At 63.9% G+C, this 16,157-nt stretch overlaps 1 protein-coding gene across 2 annotated transcripts in view; it reads right to left on the reverse strand.

The window, feature by feature from the left end:
• The window catches only part of LOC102418340 (E3 ubiquitin-protein ligase RNF213-like), a 37,668-nt gene extending 21,947 nt beyond the window's left edge, over nucleotides 1–15,721 (reverse strand). For both annotated transcript variants that reach the window (XM_014450002.2, XM_023748659.1), the window contains exons 1-15: nucleotides 15,373–15,721; nucleotides 12,147–12,596; nucleotides 11,515–11,661; nucleotides 10,902–11,059; nucleotides 10,192–10,350; nucleotides 9,749–9,954; nucleotides 8,378–8,670; nucleotides 7,497–7,753; nucleotides 6,717–6,914; nucleotides 4,934–5,159; nucleotides 4,247–4,302; nucleotides 3,626–3,788; nucleotides 2,845–3,015; nucleotides 1,693–1,782; nucleotides 814–936 (exon numbers count right to left, since the gene is read on the reverse strand). In XM_014450002.2, coding sequence (XP_014305488.1) covers nucleotides 814–936; nucleotides 1,693–1,782; nucleotides 2,845–3,015; nucleotides 3,626–3,788; nucleotides 4,247–4,302; nucleotides 4,934–5,159; nucleotides 6,717–6,914; nucleotides 7,497–7,753; nucleotides 8,378–8,670; nucleotides 9,749–9,954; nucleotides 10,192–10,350; nucleotides 10,902–11,059; nucleotides 11,515–11,661; nucleotides 12,147–12,179 — 2,280 coding nt within the window. In that variant the 5' untranslated portion in view covers nucleotides 12,180–12,596; nucleotides 15,373–15,721. The remainder of the gene's footprint in view (nucleotides 1–813; nucleotides 937–1,692; nucleotides 1,783–2,844; nucleotides 3,016–3,625; nucleotides 3,789–4,246; nucleotides 4,303–4,933; nucleotides 5,160–6,716; nucleotides 6,915–7,496; nucleotides 7,754–8,377; nucleotides 8,671–9,748; nucleotides 9,955–10,191; nucleotides 10,351–10,901; nucleotides 11,060–11,514; nucleotides 11,662–12,146; nucleotides 12,597–15,372) is intronic.
• Nucleotides 15,722–16,157: the final 436 nt, after the last annotated feature.

Raw genomic sequence — 16,157 nt, forward strand, 5'->3', positions numbered from 1 at the left:
GGGCCTGGGCCCAGCTGACCCCACACTCGGGGGAGCGGGAATCAAGACGAGGGCCCTGCTCTCCACGCAACGTGGCCTGGAGCTTCTGCCGCGCACTCAGCAAGGTCGGGCGTGACAGGCCCAGATTGGAAGGAAGAAAAGCCATTCACAGGTGACATGAGCTTCTCATAGAGAACCCCAAAGAACACCCACATGCACACGCACACGCGCACATGCCTCCACACGCACACATGCCTACATGTGCACACACATCTATACACATGCCTATGCATGCATGGCTACACATGTGCATATACACGTTATGTGCACATACATGTGCACATGTGTGCACATGCCTACACAAGCACGCACCCACCCAAGCATACAGAGGAGGAGGCTTCCCCTGAGAGGCGATGTGGGGCAGACTATCTCCCTATTTTGCAGAAAAAATCCCTAAGTGGCTGGACAGGGTCACTTTTCCTCCATAAATGTGTTGTCAACCTTTGGTGTCTCTCACTGTGCAGGTGCGGGGTCGGAGACAGCGCACACCAGGAGCGGGGACCTCACGGGACCTTCAGGAGCGGCGGGGACACCGCCGGACTCAAGGTGACATGTGCGCGGCTGGGTTGACCACACGTCACAGCGCGCACTGCGGGAATCTGAGCGGCACCTCCAGGAGCTGGTCCTGGGTCCCGGGTTCCAGCCCTTCTGGCCCTGGCCAGCCCTTCCTGACGACGTCCCTGCCGACCTCGGAGGCGGCCGGGACCCCGAACGCACCCGGGCGCCTGCTCACCTGGCAGCCGGGACCCCGAACGCACCCGGGCGCCTGCTCACCTGGCAGGCCGAGCTGACGGCCTCGATGACGCAGTTCTCGAAGCACCTGGACACGCTGTCGTCGGCGCCCGCGGCCGCCCAGTCGGGGCTGCAGTAGGCGGAGATCTGCGCGTGCGGCGACTCCTGCGGGGCGCAGGGGCGGGCTGGGGGCGCACTCCGAGCCCGGGACACCGATGCCCCGTGGTTCTCACTTTCCCGCTCTCCTACCGGGTCCCCACTGATGGGACCTTCCTCCTGCCCCCACACTCAGCGCGTCCTCACTGCCCCCAACACCAGACCAACAGCAAGACCACATGCAGGCTCCATGCCGGCTCGACAGAGGCGCCTGCGCTGCAGTTTGCAACAACCGGTGAGCTGTGCCCGGCCGGCAGGGCTGGTGGCTGAGCAGCGACCTATGAACCAGGTCAGGGGTTGATCCCGGTCAGGGCACATGCCCAGGTTGTGGGCTTGATCCCCAGTGTGGGGCGTGCGGGAGGCAACCAGTCGATGTGTCTCTCTCACATCATCTGTCTCCCCCCTCCCTTCCACTCTCTGAAAATCAATGGAAAACATCCTCGGGTGAGGAGTAACAGCAACAGCAACATCAACCTAGTTCTTCCGAGGCCCCGGGGCATGATATTCCCAACGAGCAGGTTCGTGTCTGTCCACGCACCCCCCCCCGCCCCCCGACCGGGTTTAACAGGCTCCTGTCACCACCAGCCACTCGGGGCCCTGCGTGTGCCTGGGGTTCCCCTGGTGGCAACCCCTGCCCCAGTCGTTCTCTGGAATTCCATCCGGTGCCCCCGGCGAGGCGGCACCGGGAGCAGCGACGTGGCGGGTACGGGTGTCGGGGCTCCCGATCTGCCTTCGCCCCGAGAAGCATGGCGCCGACCCCGGTACCTGCTTGAGCCGCGCCGCCAGGTCCCCCAGCAAGGACGCCTTCCAGCCGTGCTCCTCCGGGAAGGGGATCTCCACCAGCCGCCGCCACACCTGCAAGGCACAGGGGAGGGACAAGGAAGTGCCGCAAGCTGTCTCCCAACGACTGCGGGGATGCGGGGCGCTGCCCTGCAGGAGGGGCACCTGCATGGGACCCGGCTGCTGTCTCTGTGCGCCGTGGGCGGCGGGCAGGGCACCCAGCTCTGCCCGGGAACACGAAGGCCTGGGAGCCGCACGGCCCTTCACGTGCAACTGGCTGTGACTCGGGAAGAATCCCCCTCAAGGTTTTGTTCTGAAAAATGTTAGGTTCCCGCCCGGCCGTGTGGCTCAGGGGCTGAGCAGCAACCTGTGAACCAGGAGGTCACGGTTCGATTCCCGGTCAGGGCACAGGCCCGGGTTGCAGGCTCGAACGCATTTGTGGAGTGTGCAGGAGGCAGCCGGTCCATGATTCTCCCTCATCATTGATGTTACTCTCTCCCTCCCCCTTCCTCTCTGAAATCAATAAAAATATGTTTAAAAAAACGACAAAAAATAAAAACCCAAAGGGGAGCGGCAAAAGCTTCCCCAGCAGGTGCCCTTCCCAGCCTGGCGGAGCCCCTGCCCGCGAGCCCAAGGTGGTACCACGAGCCCGAGGCCCAACCCAATGGCCGCCCTCCCCGTGGCCGCCCTGCCCCGCCCTCCCAGTGGCCAACAGGTCCCCGCCCTCCGCCGCGGCCATGATTCTATTCCAGGCCTGTCGCCCTGGAAACCCCACTGCCCACCTTGGGGCTCAGGTCTCTCTCACTTCAGATGCCATTCTGCCCAGCCTCCCTTCAAGCAGCACCTGAGTTCACCCTTCCCTTCCACGTCCAAGGTCATAAACTTCACCATAACCTCAGCACTGAGTCAGACCCCAGTGCCCCCAGCCCTGCCCTAGAGCGCCTCCCCACAAGGTCTGCCCCCACGGGGCTCCGGCCGGCGGCCTGACCAGCGCCTGGCCTTGCAGATCCCGCTGGGGGGCGGGGCCCAAGGCTCTGGCCCAGGCCGGCCACCCGCCGAGGTCCCCCAGGACGGACACTGCCGAGGTCCCCCAAGATGGCCACCTGCCGAGGCCCGGTGCTGGGGTCACAGGCTCACCTGGATCTCCTCGCTGTAGGTGAACCTGACGGATGCGGCATAGAAGCTGCGGAACATGTTCTGCTTGAACGTCCTCCCGAGCCACGCCCTTGTGGTGCTCAGGGCTCCCTGGACCACGCCCCTCACGGAGGTCCTGGTTCCCGTGTCGCTGCCCTGCACCTCTGCGGAGTCCTGTTAGCAAAGGGGAGGCAGGGAGGGAGGGAGAGACTCGTCCTGGTCCGGCCTCTGCTGCTGTTAACATTCAAGTGGAGGGGAGTCTGGCCAGTGTGGCTCCGGGGCTGAGTGTTGACCGTGAACCAGGAGGTCAGGGTTCGGTTCCCAGTCAGAGCACAGGCCCGGGTTGCGGGCTCGATCCCAGTGTGGGGCGCGCAGGAGGCAGCCGATCCATGATTCTCTCATCGTTGATGTTTCCATCTCTCTCTCCCTCTCCCTTCTTCTCTGACATCAATAAAAATATATATTTTTTAAAGTGTAGGGAAAAGCTCAGTGGAAAAGACGGCCCGTGGACGTGCATTGGGGGGTGTCACAGCCGCCGGCCTCCTGCTCTGCTCTGTAACTGCCCAGTCACCTGACAATCTGCGCGTCAACTCCCGGCCCACAGGAGCCCGGGGCCCAGGTGCCTGGGTCACACGGCGTCCTCCATGCACAGAGCCGCGGGAGCCGGCACCGAGCGGGTGACGAGCGGCCGCTGGGCCACCCCCAGTCCCGGCGTTGGCCCAGCCCCTGTGGGCGGCACGGGACACTCCGAGGCCGCGGGGCGTGCGGGCCGGGCCCCACTCACCGCCACCGGTTTCAGCCTGATGACGCGGCAGACGATCTCTGCAGACGAGGCGGGCAGTTCGGGCCGCTGGTGAGGCATCGGGCCTTTGGCGAGTCTGCAGACGGCCTCGTGCAGCTTCAGGCACACGGTGAGGTAGGACGGCACCGAGGGCGCCTCGAGGACCCTGCGCAGCAGAGAGTGACGGGAAATCACGGGCCCGGGAAACGGGAAACAGCACCCGCCGCCAGGACGCAGTCCTTCCGGGTAAACACCCAGCGGAGGCATCTCCTGGGCCTGTGCACAGCGTAACCGCAGGGCAACCCCAGCCCATCGCCAACTTGCGACCAGGACAGAAAGCAAACGGCCCGGCCTGGCTCAGTGGCTGAGTGTCGACCTACGAACCAGGAGGTCGGGGCGCGATTCCCGGTCAGGGCTCGGGCCCGGGGTGCGGGCTCGGTCCCCAGTGTGGGGCCTGCAGGATGTTTCTATCTCCCCCCACCCCCTTCCTCTCTGAAATCAATAAAAATATATTAAAAAAACAACAAAAACCAGGAGGATCACACGCATAACTCAAAGGAAGGGGGATGTGCATGGGGTGGGGCCCGGATGGTGGCGGCGGCGGCCTTGGGCTTCGCCACTTACTGGTCCTGAAACATGTCCAGCAGGTGCAGCAGCGTTTTCAGCATCTCGTCAACGTCCTGGGGGCGAAGGAGAGAAACAGCAGCCGTTACTCCCGGCGCTGCAGTCTCCGCTGAAACGGACGACACCCCCGCGAGAACAGAGCCGAGCCGCGAGCCGTCCTCCGCGAGCGCTTCAAGGCGCTCAGGTGCTAAACTTGATCTCCCAGGAGTAACATGCGGGGCTTGTTGGAATCGAACCCAGGACTCCTCAGTCCGCAGGCCAATGCTCTAGCCAATGAGCCAAAGGGATTAGGTTCTTCCTTTTTTTTAAAAAAAAATTTTTCAGAGAGAGGAAGTGAGAGAGAGAGAGAGAGAGGAAGGGAGAGGGAGAGAGAGAGAGGAAGGGAGAGGGAGAGAGAGAGAGAGAGAGAGAGGAAGGGAGAGGGAGAGAGGGAGGGGGGAGAGAGAGAGAGAGCGAGAGAGAAAGAGACCCACTGGGGATGAAGCCCGCAACCTGGGCCTGTGCCCTGAACAGGAGCAGAACCATGACCTCCCGGTTCATGGGTCGAAGGTCAACCCAAGCCGCGCCGCTGGGCGCAGCGCACTGGAAGGAGCCCCCGTGGTTTCCCGGGAGGAGGAAGCGGGGCTCTGCACGCTAACGGGCTGGGTGCCTCTGCTCAGCGAGCCCTCGGCGCCGCAGGCCACAGACCTCCAGGTCTCCGAGGAGGGCGTCCTTGAGTCCTTGCAGCCGGTAGCAGGTGCCCTGCAGACAGTCCAGGACGCGCGCCGGAAAGCGAGTCAGGTGGTCGGTGAACTCCTGCAGGTAGGTGGCCAGGCCGCTCAGGGGCAGCAGGCTGAACCAGGACCGGAACAGGGCTTCGTCCACATCCAGCAGGTGCTTCTTCCCCACCATGAACTGGAGTAAGTGCTCCTTCCTGCGGAGGGAGAGCAGGGGCGGGGAGGGCGCTGAGGGCCACGCAGACCTGGACGAAGCATCGAGGAAGCTGGGGTTTTAAAAGTGGCCCTGCCACATGGCTCAGGGTTTGAGCGTTGACCTAGGAACCAGGTCAGGGCACAGGCCCGATCGTGGGGGACTCCCAGGAGGCAGCTGATCCAGGATTCTCTCTCATCATTGATGTTTCTCTCTCCCTCTCCCTTCCTCTCTGAAGTCAATAAAAATACATTTAAATAAATAAAAATAATGTCGGTGCTAAGAGGTGGATTGAATGAAAAGGAAACAATAACGTTAAGGATTCACCCACCTGGATGCACCTTGAAAACACGGTGCAGAGTGAAATCAGCCCGACACCAAGGGACACCCCTGTGTGGCTCCCCTGGCAGGAGTACCTGGCTGGTCCCGCCCACGGGACAGGAAGCAGAAGGAGGCATGGGGGCGGGGGGGCAGTGAGCGCTTCACAGGGACGGAGTGTCGGTTGGGCAAGGCTCGGGGTGTCCCGTGAATGTGCTTAACGCCGCTGAGCTGTGCACGGACACGGTGACCCTGGTAAATCCTAGGTTATGCATGTTTCACAACAAAAACACTAAGAAGTCAGCATTGCTTCCAGCTCTACTGAGAGCTGGTTGATAGGTAACACTGAGTCCCTGGAAGGGGCAGCAGGGTGTGGATTGTTGCATCGTGTCTCCCAGGCCTGTGGTCATTCCCTTTTGGTGGCGAGCTTCTGAGATCCACTCCCTTCTGTCACGCAGCCCCGCTGACGAGTCCCGCTGTGTAGCTCTCGGGACCGCCTTACAGCTGGAGGTCTGCACCTCTGACCAACAGCCGCCGCCCTACCCCCCGCCCCCCCCCCCCGGAGCCCTTTTTAGATTCCATGGATGAGTGAGATCAGACAGCCTCTGTCCCTCTCTGTCTGACTCCTCTCACTTGGCTTCACGCCCTGAGGTTTCATCCAGGTTGTAGCAAAAGGCAGGATGGCCTTTCGGGCTGAATAACGTTCCGTTTCCTATCGACACCAAGGCCTCCTGCCCCACCCACCCCTTAACAGCCACGAGGGCCTGCTCCCCACGATGCACGCGCACTCTCATTTCAACGGGGCCCAATAGTAGCAAAGGAGCGACCACTGCCTCCGGTCACTATTCCCTCCCTATAAGGCTGGAGGCCGGACCCCTCGGTTTGGGGGGGCGGGTGTGCACTTGGAACAGTTTCTCGGACAAAAGGCAGCGCCAGCGGGGCCGCTAGGCAATGGGCGCCTGCATCCGTGTTCTTGTCCTTCGTCTGCCTTCGCGTTTCCTTTGACTTTGACTCAGTGTTTGCGCTTAAACGGGCTTCGCCGTCTGCCCTGTAGACTGCGCTCCCCGGCCTCCTCTGAGAGCCGCTCCTGCGCGCCCCGGAGGTGCGGGCGGCGTTGGGGTGTGCCCTGCGCATCGCATGTCTCACACTTTCTAACGGAGCCATTTTATGAGGAGACGCACTGCTCGCTCCCTAGAAGCGGGAGGCCCGCCGAGACCACGCGGGGAGGGGAGCCCACACTTACTCATGTGCCCTTTTCCGCCGGAACTCCGAGAAGGAGATTCCTTCCAGGGCCGCCCAGACGTCCTCGGGCTGAGTCCCGGGCTGCCGGGTTGGGGGGCGCGGCCCCGAGCATAGGTGGAGCACGGGCAGGATGCCCACCCAGGAGTCCACGTACAGCTCCATGCCCCTGCGGCACAGCCTCAGCAGGTAGTCTTGCCACCTGGGAACGGGACAGAGGCCCTACCGTGAGCCAGGGCGCTGGCAGGCTCCCTGTTGCCTGACGTCCCGGGGAAAGGCCAGCACGCGCCCAGGGCGGGCAGGCCACTGGGAGTGGCTAATCCCCCGGGAGAGAGGGCACCCTCAGCGTCACCCCCAACGCCGTGGGCACCGAATATCCCCCAGCAAACTCCCGATGGTGCCGCTTCCACTGGCGGCTGAGTGATCCCCCCCAGGGCCGGGCAGGCTGGCACGTGGGCCTGGGCGTCTGGCGTCAGTCTAAGTATAAAGCAAGTTTTCAAACAGGAAGGGGCCCGGCCAGCGTGGCTCAGTGGTTGAGCGTAGACCTATGAACCAGGAAGTCACAGTTCGATTCTGGTCAGGGCACAGGCCCAGGTTACGGGCTCCATCCCCAGTGGGGGACATGCAGGAGGCAGCCGGTCTATGATTCTCTCTCATTGATGTTTCTCTCTCTCCCTCTCCCTTCCTCTCTGAAATCAATAAAAAATATATATTTTTAAAAAGTGGCTATAAAATCGTTTCTCTCTCTCTCTCTCTCACACACACACACACACACACACGCTACCTTTGATGTGTTTCAAAGATGAGGCTGAGGTCGTCGTCGAGGTCGCGGGCGGAGCTGGCGCTGGGGCACAGGAGGTCGCACAGGGCGCCCAGGTCGCACCCCGAGAGCTGGAGCTCCAGCTCCTCAGCCACGTGCAGGGCGATCAGGCCCATCCTCAGCTTCCTCCTCACGGGGGCGTCCGGGGGCAGCGTGTCCTCCCGCCTCTCCAGGAACGGCGCCATGTGCTTCTGCAAACACTCCCACAGGTGTGCCCTCACCTGACGCAGGGGAAACGGACAGGGCCGTGGAGCCGAAGCCATCCGGGCTGCCCCATCGCTGCCCCGAGGTCCACCTCACCCGGCAGAGGCCATGGCCCGAGGGGCAGGGACAGCTCTGTGATCGAGCAGCCCCTCTCCGGGCCCAGCTGCCCTGGATTTCCGGGAGCCGCCCCGATAATGGGATCGGAGACCCCGGCACGGGGAAGGGGCTTTCCGGGAGGGCCTGGGTGCTCACAGTGGTTCAGCCTCATCTCAGCTGTGGGCCCAGGTGTGTCTCAGAACTGCCCAGGCCCCACCCCAGTGCCCGGGGAGAGGCAGGAAGGAGGGCTCCAGGTGTGGAGGCCAGGTGAGGGGTGTGGCCAGGTGGGTGTGGCCAGGTAGGTGGGGCTGGGGCTGGGGGTGGGGCCAGTGGGGTTGGGGCCAGCAGTGGGAGGAGGAAGACAATGGGAAGAACAAAGGATTCCCAAGAAGAAGTATTCGGAGAAAAGGGGCAGAAGCTCCCCCATCCCCCCCTCCTCCCCCATCTGCACCTGCCCACTGCGCCCCGGGTCCCCTGGCCACTAGGAGGTGGGTGACGCTGCTGCTAGAAGGTGGAGGAGGGAGTGGCAGCGCCCCGAGCCGTACCTGCTCCTTGGGGTAGTTCAGGGAGGTCCAGGGCTGCGCCTGCGCCTCGTACACCATGGGCTCGCTGACCACGGAGTAGAACTGGCGGAACTGCGTGAAGAAGCTGCTCAGGTTGACGGCGCTCCAGGGCTGCAGGACGCTGAGGACGCGGTCCAGCATGATGGAGGCCGCCAGCTGCTTCCCCTTCACGTTCTTCTTCATCTGGTCCACGAAATGGTCCTTGAAGTTATTCCAGATTTCCCGGAGCTTCCCATCGGGCCGCTTGCAAATAATGTCGTCATACTGGTGCCAGTCTAGGGGGCGGGGGCAGGAGCAGCGGAGTGAGCCCAGGAGGGGAGGGAGGACATGCCGAGGGCTGGCCGGGCGGGCAGGGCCTCGCCCCCGCAGGTAAGCGGCCGGGGCTGCCCGTGGGGAGCCGGCTGGGTTGGGGACAGGCATGCAGACGCCGCACGGGGGGAGGCGAGACGGAGGCCACGCCGTCCGGGCCGGCCGCACAGGGAGTGCCGTGGCGAGCTCGATGGCTCACAGGCCCGGCACCCGAGCCCCTAGGAAAACGCTCGCTCGGGGGTAACCCTTTTACACTGGAACGGCGCCACGAGATGCCCACCCCATGAAGGACGGTACAGGCGACAAGGCAGGCAGAGCCCTCGGCCGGGGCTGACAGGCACGCTCACGCACACACGCAGACACACGCACTCGACTGCATGTGGTGAGTATAAAACACAGCAAAAAAACACGGAAGGCAGTTAACGATACAAACAAGAAAATGGTCCGCCGGCGTGGCTCAGGGGTTGAGCATCGCTCTACGAACCAGGAGGTCACGGTTCAATTCCCGATCACGGCACTTAGCCCACAGCGTGGGGCGCGCAGGAGGCAGCCTGTCAATGATTCTCTCCCATCGTTGACGTTTCTCTCTCTCTCTCCCCCCCTCCCTTCCTCTCTGAAATCAATAAAAATATATTTTAAAAAGAAAGAAAAAGAAGACAAAACGGAGAATAAGAAATGAAGAGCAAGAGTGGCCGCGAGCGACCACACGGTGGGGCGGCAGGCGGGGCTCTCCACGCTCCTCGCCACGCTCACTCCCAGCGCCTGTGGACATCTCCCTGAAGGGCCCCCCTTCCTGCCCCTGTCGCCCCCACTCCTGCGCCTCCCGCCCAGCCCCTCGCTCAACAGCTGCCTCTCCTCTCCTCCCTTCACGACAAATCCCTCCCTCGTTTCCTCTCCTATGTGAGCGCTCGGGCTACACTGATGGAAACTCGCTTCCAAACTCAGGTTTGTACACGGCGCGGGTGGGGCCCCGCCGAGCAGTGAGGACCCAGCCGGGAGCCCCCGCCCTCGGAGGCCTGTGCCTGCGGCCGCCCCGGGACGCACCTCCGGAGCCCAGCAGCGCGGACCGCAGGCGCAGGCAGCGGTTGACGTGCTGCTTGCTCTCCTTGTCCTGGGGCTTGTAGATGAACTCGTGCAGCGTGGCCTCCTTGCCCTTCACGACCACGTACTTGTAGGGCGCGGGCCGGTCCAGCAGCCGCTTGGGCAGCACGGCGCTGCCTTCCACGAGGACCCCGTGCGTGTCTAACATTCTGAGAACAGAGGGGACACCGCCCGGTCATCGGGAAAGCCTCCCGGAAGTCTTCGTTCTTCTGAAACTCGGTGTGGAGCGCAGGGCGAGAGCTAGGCCTGGACGCCGGTGGTCCCCAGACGGGACTGACGGGCGGCAGCAGGGCCTGGGGACGCAGGGCAAGCGCGTCGAGGGGAAGAGCTGCTCGAAACGAATGCCACCACCCTCGCTAACAAGCACTTCACAGACGGGCACTCACTTGGCGGCGTGCAGCTCGCACACGTTGAGCCTCCATCCTGGCGTCCCCAGCTCTTCTCCGCCCCGGATGAACAGCCGGTGCTGGTCGGGGTCGAAGTTGAAGTCCTTGGAGAGGATGGCGTGGAAGAACACCGTGACGCCCTCGCCGGGGCTCAGGGGGCTGCAGGGGAGCCGCCAGGAAGCACGTTACACCCGACTGTCTATCCAGCCATGTACATGCAAAGCACGCATGCACACACGTGCACAATACACACGTGCACACATGCACACACAAACATGCACGTGTGCACGCATACTCATGTGCAAAAACATGCACACGTGTGCACACCTGTGCACACCTGTAACTGTATTTCTTCTCCTGCATTAACACGCACCCAGCAAAACTCAAGTGCATCGACACTTGAGACCTACCGCCCGCAGGTGGGTCCTCTCGCTGCCCCTCCACAGGGTGGGAGGTGGGTGCAGGACAGGGGACAATCTGCCCGGGAAGTGCTGCGGGGGGGGGGGGGGGGGGGGAGGGGGGGGGGGGCTGGCTAGCGCTCGGACATTGCAGCCTCCTTCCTGAGCCCAGGCCCGAGCTGCCTCCGGGACCCCGGGGACTCCCCGCCTCCCCCGGAGCCTGGGGACGCCTGTGGGGCGGGTGAGCACTGGGCCTGCCTCCGGGGGCGGGCACCTCTCGGCCCCCACGGGCCCCTACACCGGGCGCCCTACCTGCTCGGCATCTCCTGCGCGTCGGCTTTCAGCTCCTTCTGGGCCCCCTCGCCCTTCGGGGCGGCCACGTCGCCCCCGTGGCCCCGGTCAGGCTTCTTCACGTCTCCCGGCTTGGCTTTCTCCCCAGAAACGGCAGCCTTGCCTTTGGGTTCAGCTTCCTGGGACAAGGAACCAGCCCCCACCTGAACACCAGCCTCCAAGGTTGCCCGCGCGGGTCTGGGCGCCCCCACCACGGTCTCTCCCCGCATCGCTCGGGGGCTCCGGCTTCCTGCTGGTCCTTCGGGCCCTGCCCCTGCCATTCCCTCTGCTGGGGACACGGCCCCATCTCCCCGGGGCCTGCCTCTCGCCCCACCCAGGCGATCACAGAAACCCCTCGTGGGCGAGGCCTTCCCGGCCATGGCCCCTGGGCGCCACCCGCGGCCCTCAGCCCTCGCCCCTTCCCCACGCCGTCTCTCTCCTCTAGAGAGAGGGCTCCGAGGCCTGGCGGGCACTCCCGCTCCAGCCGGCACCTATGGGTGAGTAACCGAACGAAAGAGGAGCGGTGGCAGGACTGGCCAAACGGAGCGGCTGTGGACAGACCGCCGCCGCGCCTCCCACAGAACAAGCCCCTCACCTGGCCGTGCTCCGGGGCGGCAGGGGGGCTGGCAGGGGCGCCGGGCGGCTTCGCTTTCTGCTTCGGTTTCTGCTTCAGTGTCTGCGTCTCACGCTGGACCTCAGTCCCCTCCGCTGGCTCCACCAGCTCGGCTGCCGCGTCAGTCGCCTGGAAGAAATAAAGACCAAACATCAGGGCCAAGAGGACCACACGGACAGGGAGACGGACTCCACGGCGTGAGGGTCAGCATCGCCTCCAGCTGGGTGACAACGGGGCCGGGGGCCGGGTGACGGGGTTGAGGGCTGGGAGACGAGGCCAGGGGCTCAGTGATGGGGGCTCAGGGCCAGGGGCTGGGTGACAGCCGGGGGCCGGGTGACTATGAGGCCAGGGGCTCGGTGATGGGGGCTGGGTGACGGGCTCGGGGGCGGGGCCATGGGGGCTCGGGGGCAGGGCCGGGTGCTGGGTGACGGGGGTCGGGGACTCAGGGCCGGGGCTGGGTGATGGGGTCGGGGGCCTAGGGCACAGGGCAGCCTCTCCCACGCCCATTCCCAGAAGCGAGCCCCAGAAGAGGACGCCCCGCCCAGACCAAGAGGCGACCTTGGAACCACACTGTGCAGCCAGGCCCCTCTGCTCCTCGTCTCCCCACAACTCACCCCGGAAGCGGGGGGCGCGGCCTGCTGCCCCATGGCGGGCGGCTCATTCCTGGGCTCCAAGGGGTCCCCCTGCAGTGTGGGTGGCGGGAGCTCCTGGGCAGCGCCCTCCTTCCCACTGGCGGAGGCGGGGGGCCCGGCCCCCTCCTGGTCCTTCCCTCCTGGGGGGGCACCTCCTGGGGTCTGGTCCTGGGGTGCTGCGCTGCCTGGAGACTCTCCTGCCGAGGCTGCCTCTGCGGCCCCAGAGGCCTGGCCCTGGGGACACCCTCCGCCCAGCGGCTGGCTGGGGGGCCCACCCTGCTGAGCGGGGCTCTGGGGCGGGGCTGCGTCCTGGACCCCAGGGTCTGCCAGCGATTGGAGGCTACCAGGCGTGGAGGGGGAGGCGGACAGGGACTCCAGCCCTTTGGAAACGGACGCCTTTTGGTTCTTTTTCTTCTGCTTCTTCCTTTTGCTCTAGACAGAAAGAGAGACGCTGGTTTCACTTCCCAGGTGCACTCCACACTCACCACCTTCCCTCCAAGTCCTTTCAGCTGCTCACGAACATCAAGCGTAGCTCGACCAGCACCTGACACCCGAGGGAACTGCCATCTCTTTTTTAAAACCCAGACCTTAAATATGCACACACATCTGTATTCATTTCAGAGAGGAAGGGAGAGCAAGAGAGAGAGAAACATCAGTGGTGAGAGAGAATCATGGATGGGCTGCCTCCTGCACGCCCCATACTGGGGATCGAACCCACAACCCAGGCATGTGCCCTGACCGGGAATCGAACCGTCATAGGACGGCGCTTAACCACCGAGCCGTGCCGGCCGGGCACCTGCCATCTCTTTATCTTGGGAAGAATGTTGCTGAGACACAAGAGGACGGGGTGGTGGACAGAGTGGGGGACAGTGGGCCTAAGCGCAGCCGACAACCTCATGAGGCCTCCTGGGGGGGGCAGCCCCGCGAGGCCGGCGCGGGCCGTCAGCGAGCAGGTCCGCGCTGCTGGACTCACTCTCGTGTGGAGCGTATGCTGTGCAGGAAATCGAAACGGAGGAGAGGCTGGGGCTGGGGAGCAGGCGGAGTGGCCCCCCGCCGGCCCGGGCACACGGAGCCCCCAGGAGGCCCTGTGTGGGGCGAAGAGTCCCCAGCTATGGAAGCAGGTGTGACAGGACCCTATGGGGATGAGGCTCCGAGCTGAGGGCTGAGTAGTCCCTTCAGGACCAGTGACCCGTGACCCCGAAGGCCAGTGACCTGGGTTAGGGGGATGGGAGAACATGGGGTGCGTCTGTGTGTGGGGTGGGGTGGCCTCGCTCTGGGTCAGCTCCTGGAGTCACCCAAGAACCCTGAGCAGGCCTCCTGCACGTCTGTCTACAATCACGAGCACGACACACGGCCGCCCTGGGCAACCCTGAGAGCGGTTTCCAGGCTCCCCAGCTGCCACCTGCTTCATGTCACCACGCGCACATGCACACACATACACACACACTAGCACGTGCACACGCACTCGCACGCACACACTTGCACGCACGCACCCTCACAAACACGACATGCCCGTTTGCTTGTCTCCTGTCCTCTCTAGAATGGAAGTCCGTGTGCTCTGCTCGCTGCCGTGTCCGGACCCAGGACGACCCCCGGCACACAGGTGCCCAGCGAGTCTGCGCATGAGGCCGCCGCGTCTGCAGCAGCTCTGCCTCCAGGAAGGCCCCGCGCTTCCTCTCCCCTGGGGCCAGGCCGCACCCTCAGCGCGGTCCGAGCTCAGGTCCTGCCGGGCTGGGCTCCTCTGGCTGCAGTTCCTCCTCACCCTCTGACCTGCTCTCTCTCGTTCCCACTGTACGTGCGTCCCGGGAGCTGCCGCAGGCCCTTCCAGAACCAGGTCGGACGTGCGGCTCTCAGCACACAGCGTGGGGGGAGGGGCGCACACCCAGGTGGCCTGGCATGCGCCGTGCGCAGGGCGTGGGGCGGAGACCTAAACCTTCCCTTGACAAAAATCCAGTTTCACCATGGTTTCTATGTGTACGTCTTATGTGTACGTGTTCCTCATGATGTGTACACATATGTATGTTTTCTAATGAGCGTGGTCTTCCACTGGACCATTCTGACTGTGGCGACTTCCCACAGGAGCCAGAAATGCGCACAGTAGGAGCGCACGCCCGGACAGTGGCCACAAGTGGGGTCATGGGGGAGCTGGGGCGGACGGGAGACCTGCCAGCTGAGCGGTGTTCATGCTGAAGGGAAGGGTGGGCATTGGTCTCACTTGGTCGCCCGCGTCTGTTACAGACGCCCTTCGTGTGGGCTTGACGTGCAATAACAGCTTCCTTTTCAGTGAGGAGATTTTTGATGGAAGAGACAAGAGGGAGCCTTTGGGGGCTGGAATGTTCTCTAGATGGAGGGGGGGGAGGTTAGAAGGCTGAACACAGCTGTACACGGCGGCACATGGCTGCACACATGGCACATGGCTACACACAGTTGTGCACGCTGTACACAGCTGCACGGGTCTGTACATGGCTGCACACAGCTGGATGCAGCTACACAGGTCTATACACGGCTGCACATGGCTGCATAGGGCTGCACACATCTATCCATGTATACACACCACACACTCTCACACAAGCACACACATCCCCAATACAACCCCCACACGCACACACAGCACGTACATCCACCACACATGCGCACCTCTACTCACATATGCACCCCCACACTCACACACACGGACCCCAAGCGCCTCCTGCGGTGGGTCCTGCCCCAGCCACCAGGAGCATCCACCGAGGGCCAGACAGGACACCCCATCTGGGCTGAGGGTAGACTCTGCCCCCAGCCTCCAGAACCCGTCCGGGAACTGCCCGCAGCCTGGCCTGGTCCCTGACCCAGGAGCCCCTCGGGGCTGACGCTTGTTGGGAGGCAACCGCCTCCCAGGTATTTCCCGAGCGCCCGCCCTGACCCGGAGCGTGGAGGCACCTGGGGGTCGGCACCGTCAATGCCAAGAGGACAGAGGGGTGGGCACCTGGGGGCAGAGTACAGCCACAGGCCCGGGCTGGTGGGAGCCCAGCAGACAGGGCCCCGGAGACCGCGCAGCGGCACGGGGAGGGGCGCTCTGCCACCCAGCCTGCAGGGCCGACGACGGGCGGGGCTGCGGGGGGCAGCTCCGGGTCGGTGATGTGGGGACTCGGGCACCATGGCCGGCAGCTGGGGAACCACGGCAGGAAGCGGCGGTGGCAGAACCAGGACGCCCGGGGCCGGCACTCACTTTTTGGCTCTTCCAGGACTGGGAGCTGGGCTGGGCCACCTCTGCCTGCTTGGTCACTGGAGTCCAGCGATGAGGAGGGGCCGCCGTCCTCCTTCAGCTCCTGTCCGCTCTCCATCTCCCCATCGGGCACCGACGTCGCCTGGGGGTCACCTTCCTCCTTCAGCTCCTGTCCGCTCTCCATCTCCCCCTCGGGCACCGACGTCGCCTGGGGAGCCCCATCCTCCTTCAGCTCCTGTCCACTCTCCTCCCCCTCAGGCACCGATGTCGCCTGGGGGTCACATTCCTCCTTCAGCTCCTGTCCGCTCTCCTTCTCCCCCTCGGGCACCGATGTCGCCTTCGGGACGTTCTCAGAGTCTACAAGGCAGGGAAGGGAAGAGCCCGTCACCCTCTGGAATATTCGTTTGAGCTGGTCTTTTTTTTTTTTTTTAATCCTCACCCGAGGATATTTTTCCATTGATTTTGGAGAGAGTGGAAGAGAGAGGGAAAGACAGAGGGAGACACATCGATGGGTTGCCTCTTGCACATGCCCCGACCAGGGCCTGGGCCAGGGGGGTGGGGAGGAGAGAGTGGGAGGAGCCTGCAACCAAGGTACGTGCCCTTGGCTGGAATCGAACGCGGAACCCTTCGGTCCACAGGCCGACGCTCTGTTCACTGATCCATGCCGGTCGGCGGCCCGGGCGCCCTGAAGGCGAGGGAAGGTGCCTCTGGAGGGACACTGACGTGCGGGGAACCTGCACAGGATGAGGAGGGGACCCCATCCCTGGGAGCAATTACCAGAGCTGCAG

Source organism: Myotis lucifugus, unplaced genomic scaffold (genome assembly GCF_000147115.1).
Source record: "Myotis lucifugus unplaced genomic scaffold, Myoluc2.0 scaffold_1632, whole genome shotgun sequence".
In the NCBI taxonomy this organism is placed as follows: Eukaryota; Metazoa; Chordata; class Mammalia; order Chiroptera; family Vespertilionidae; genus Myotis; species Myotis lucifugus.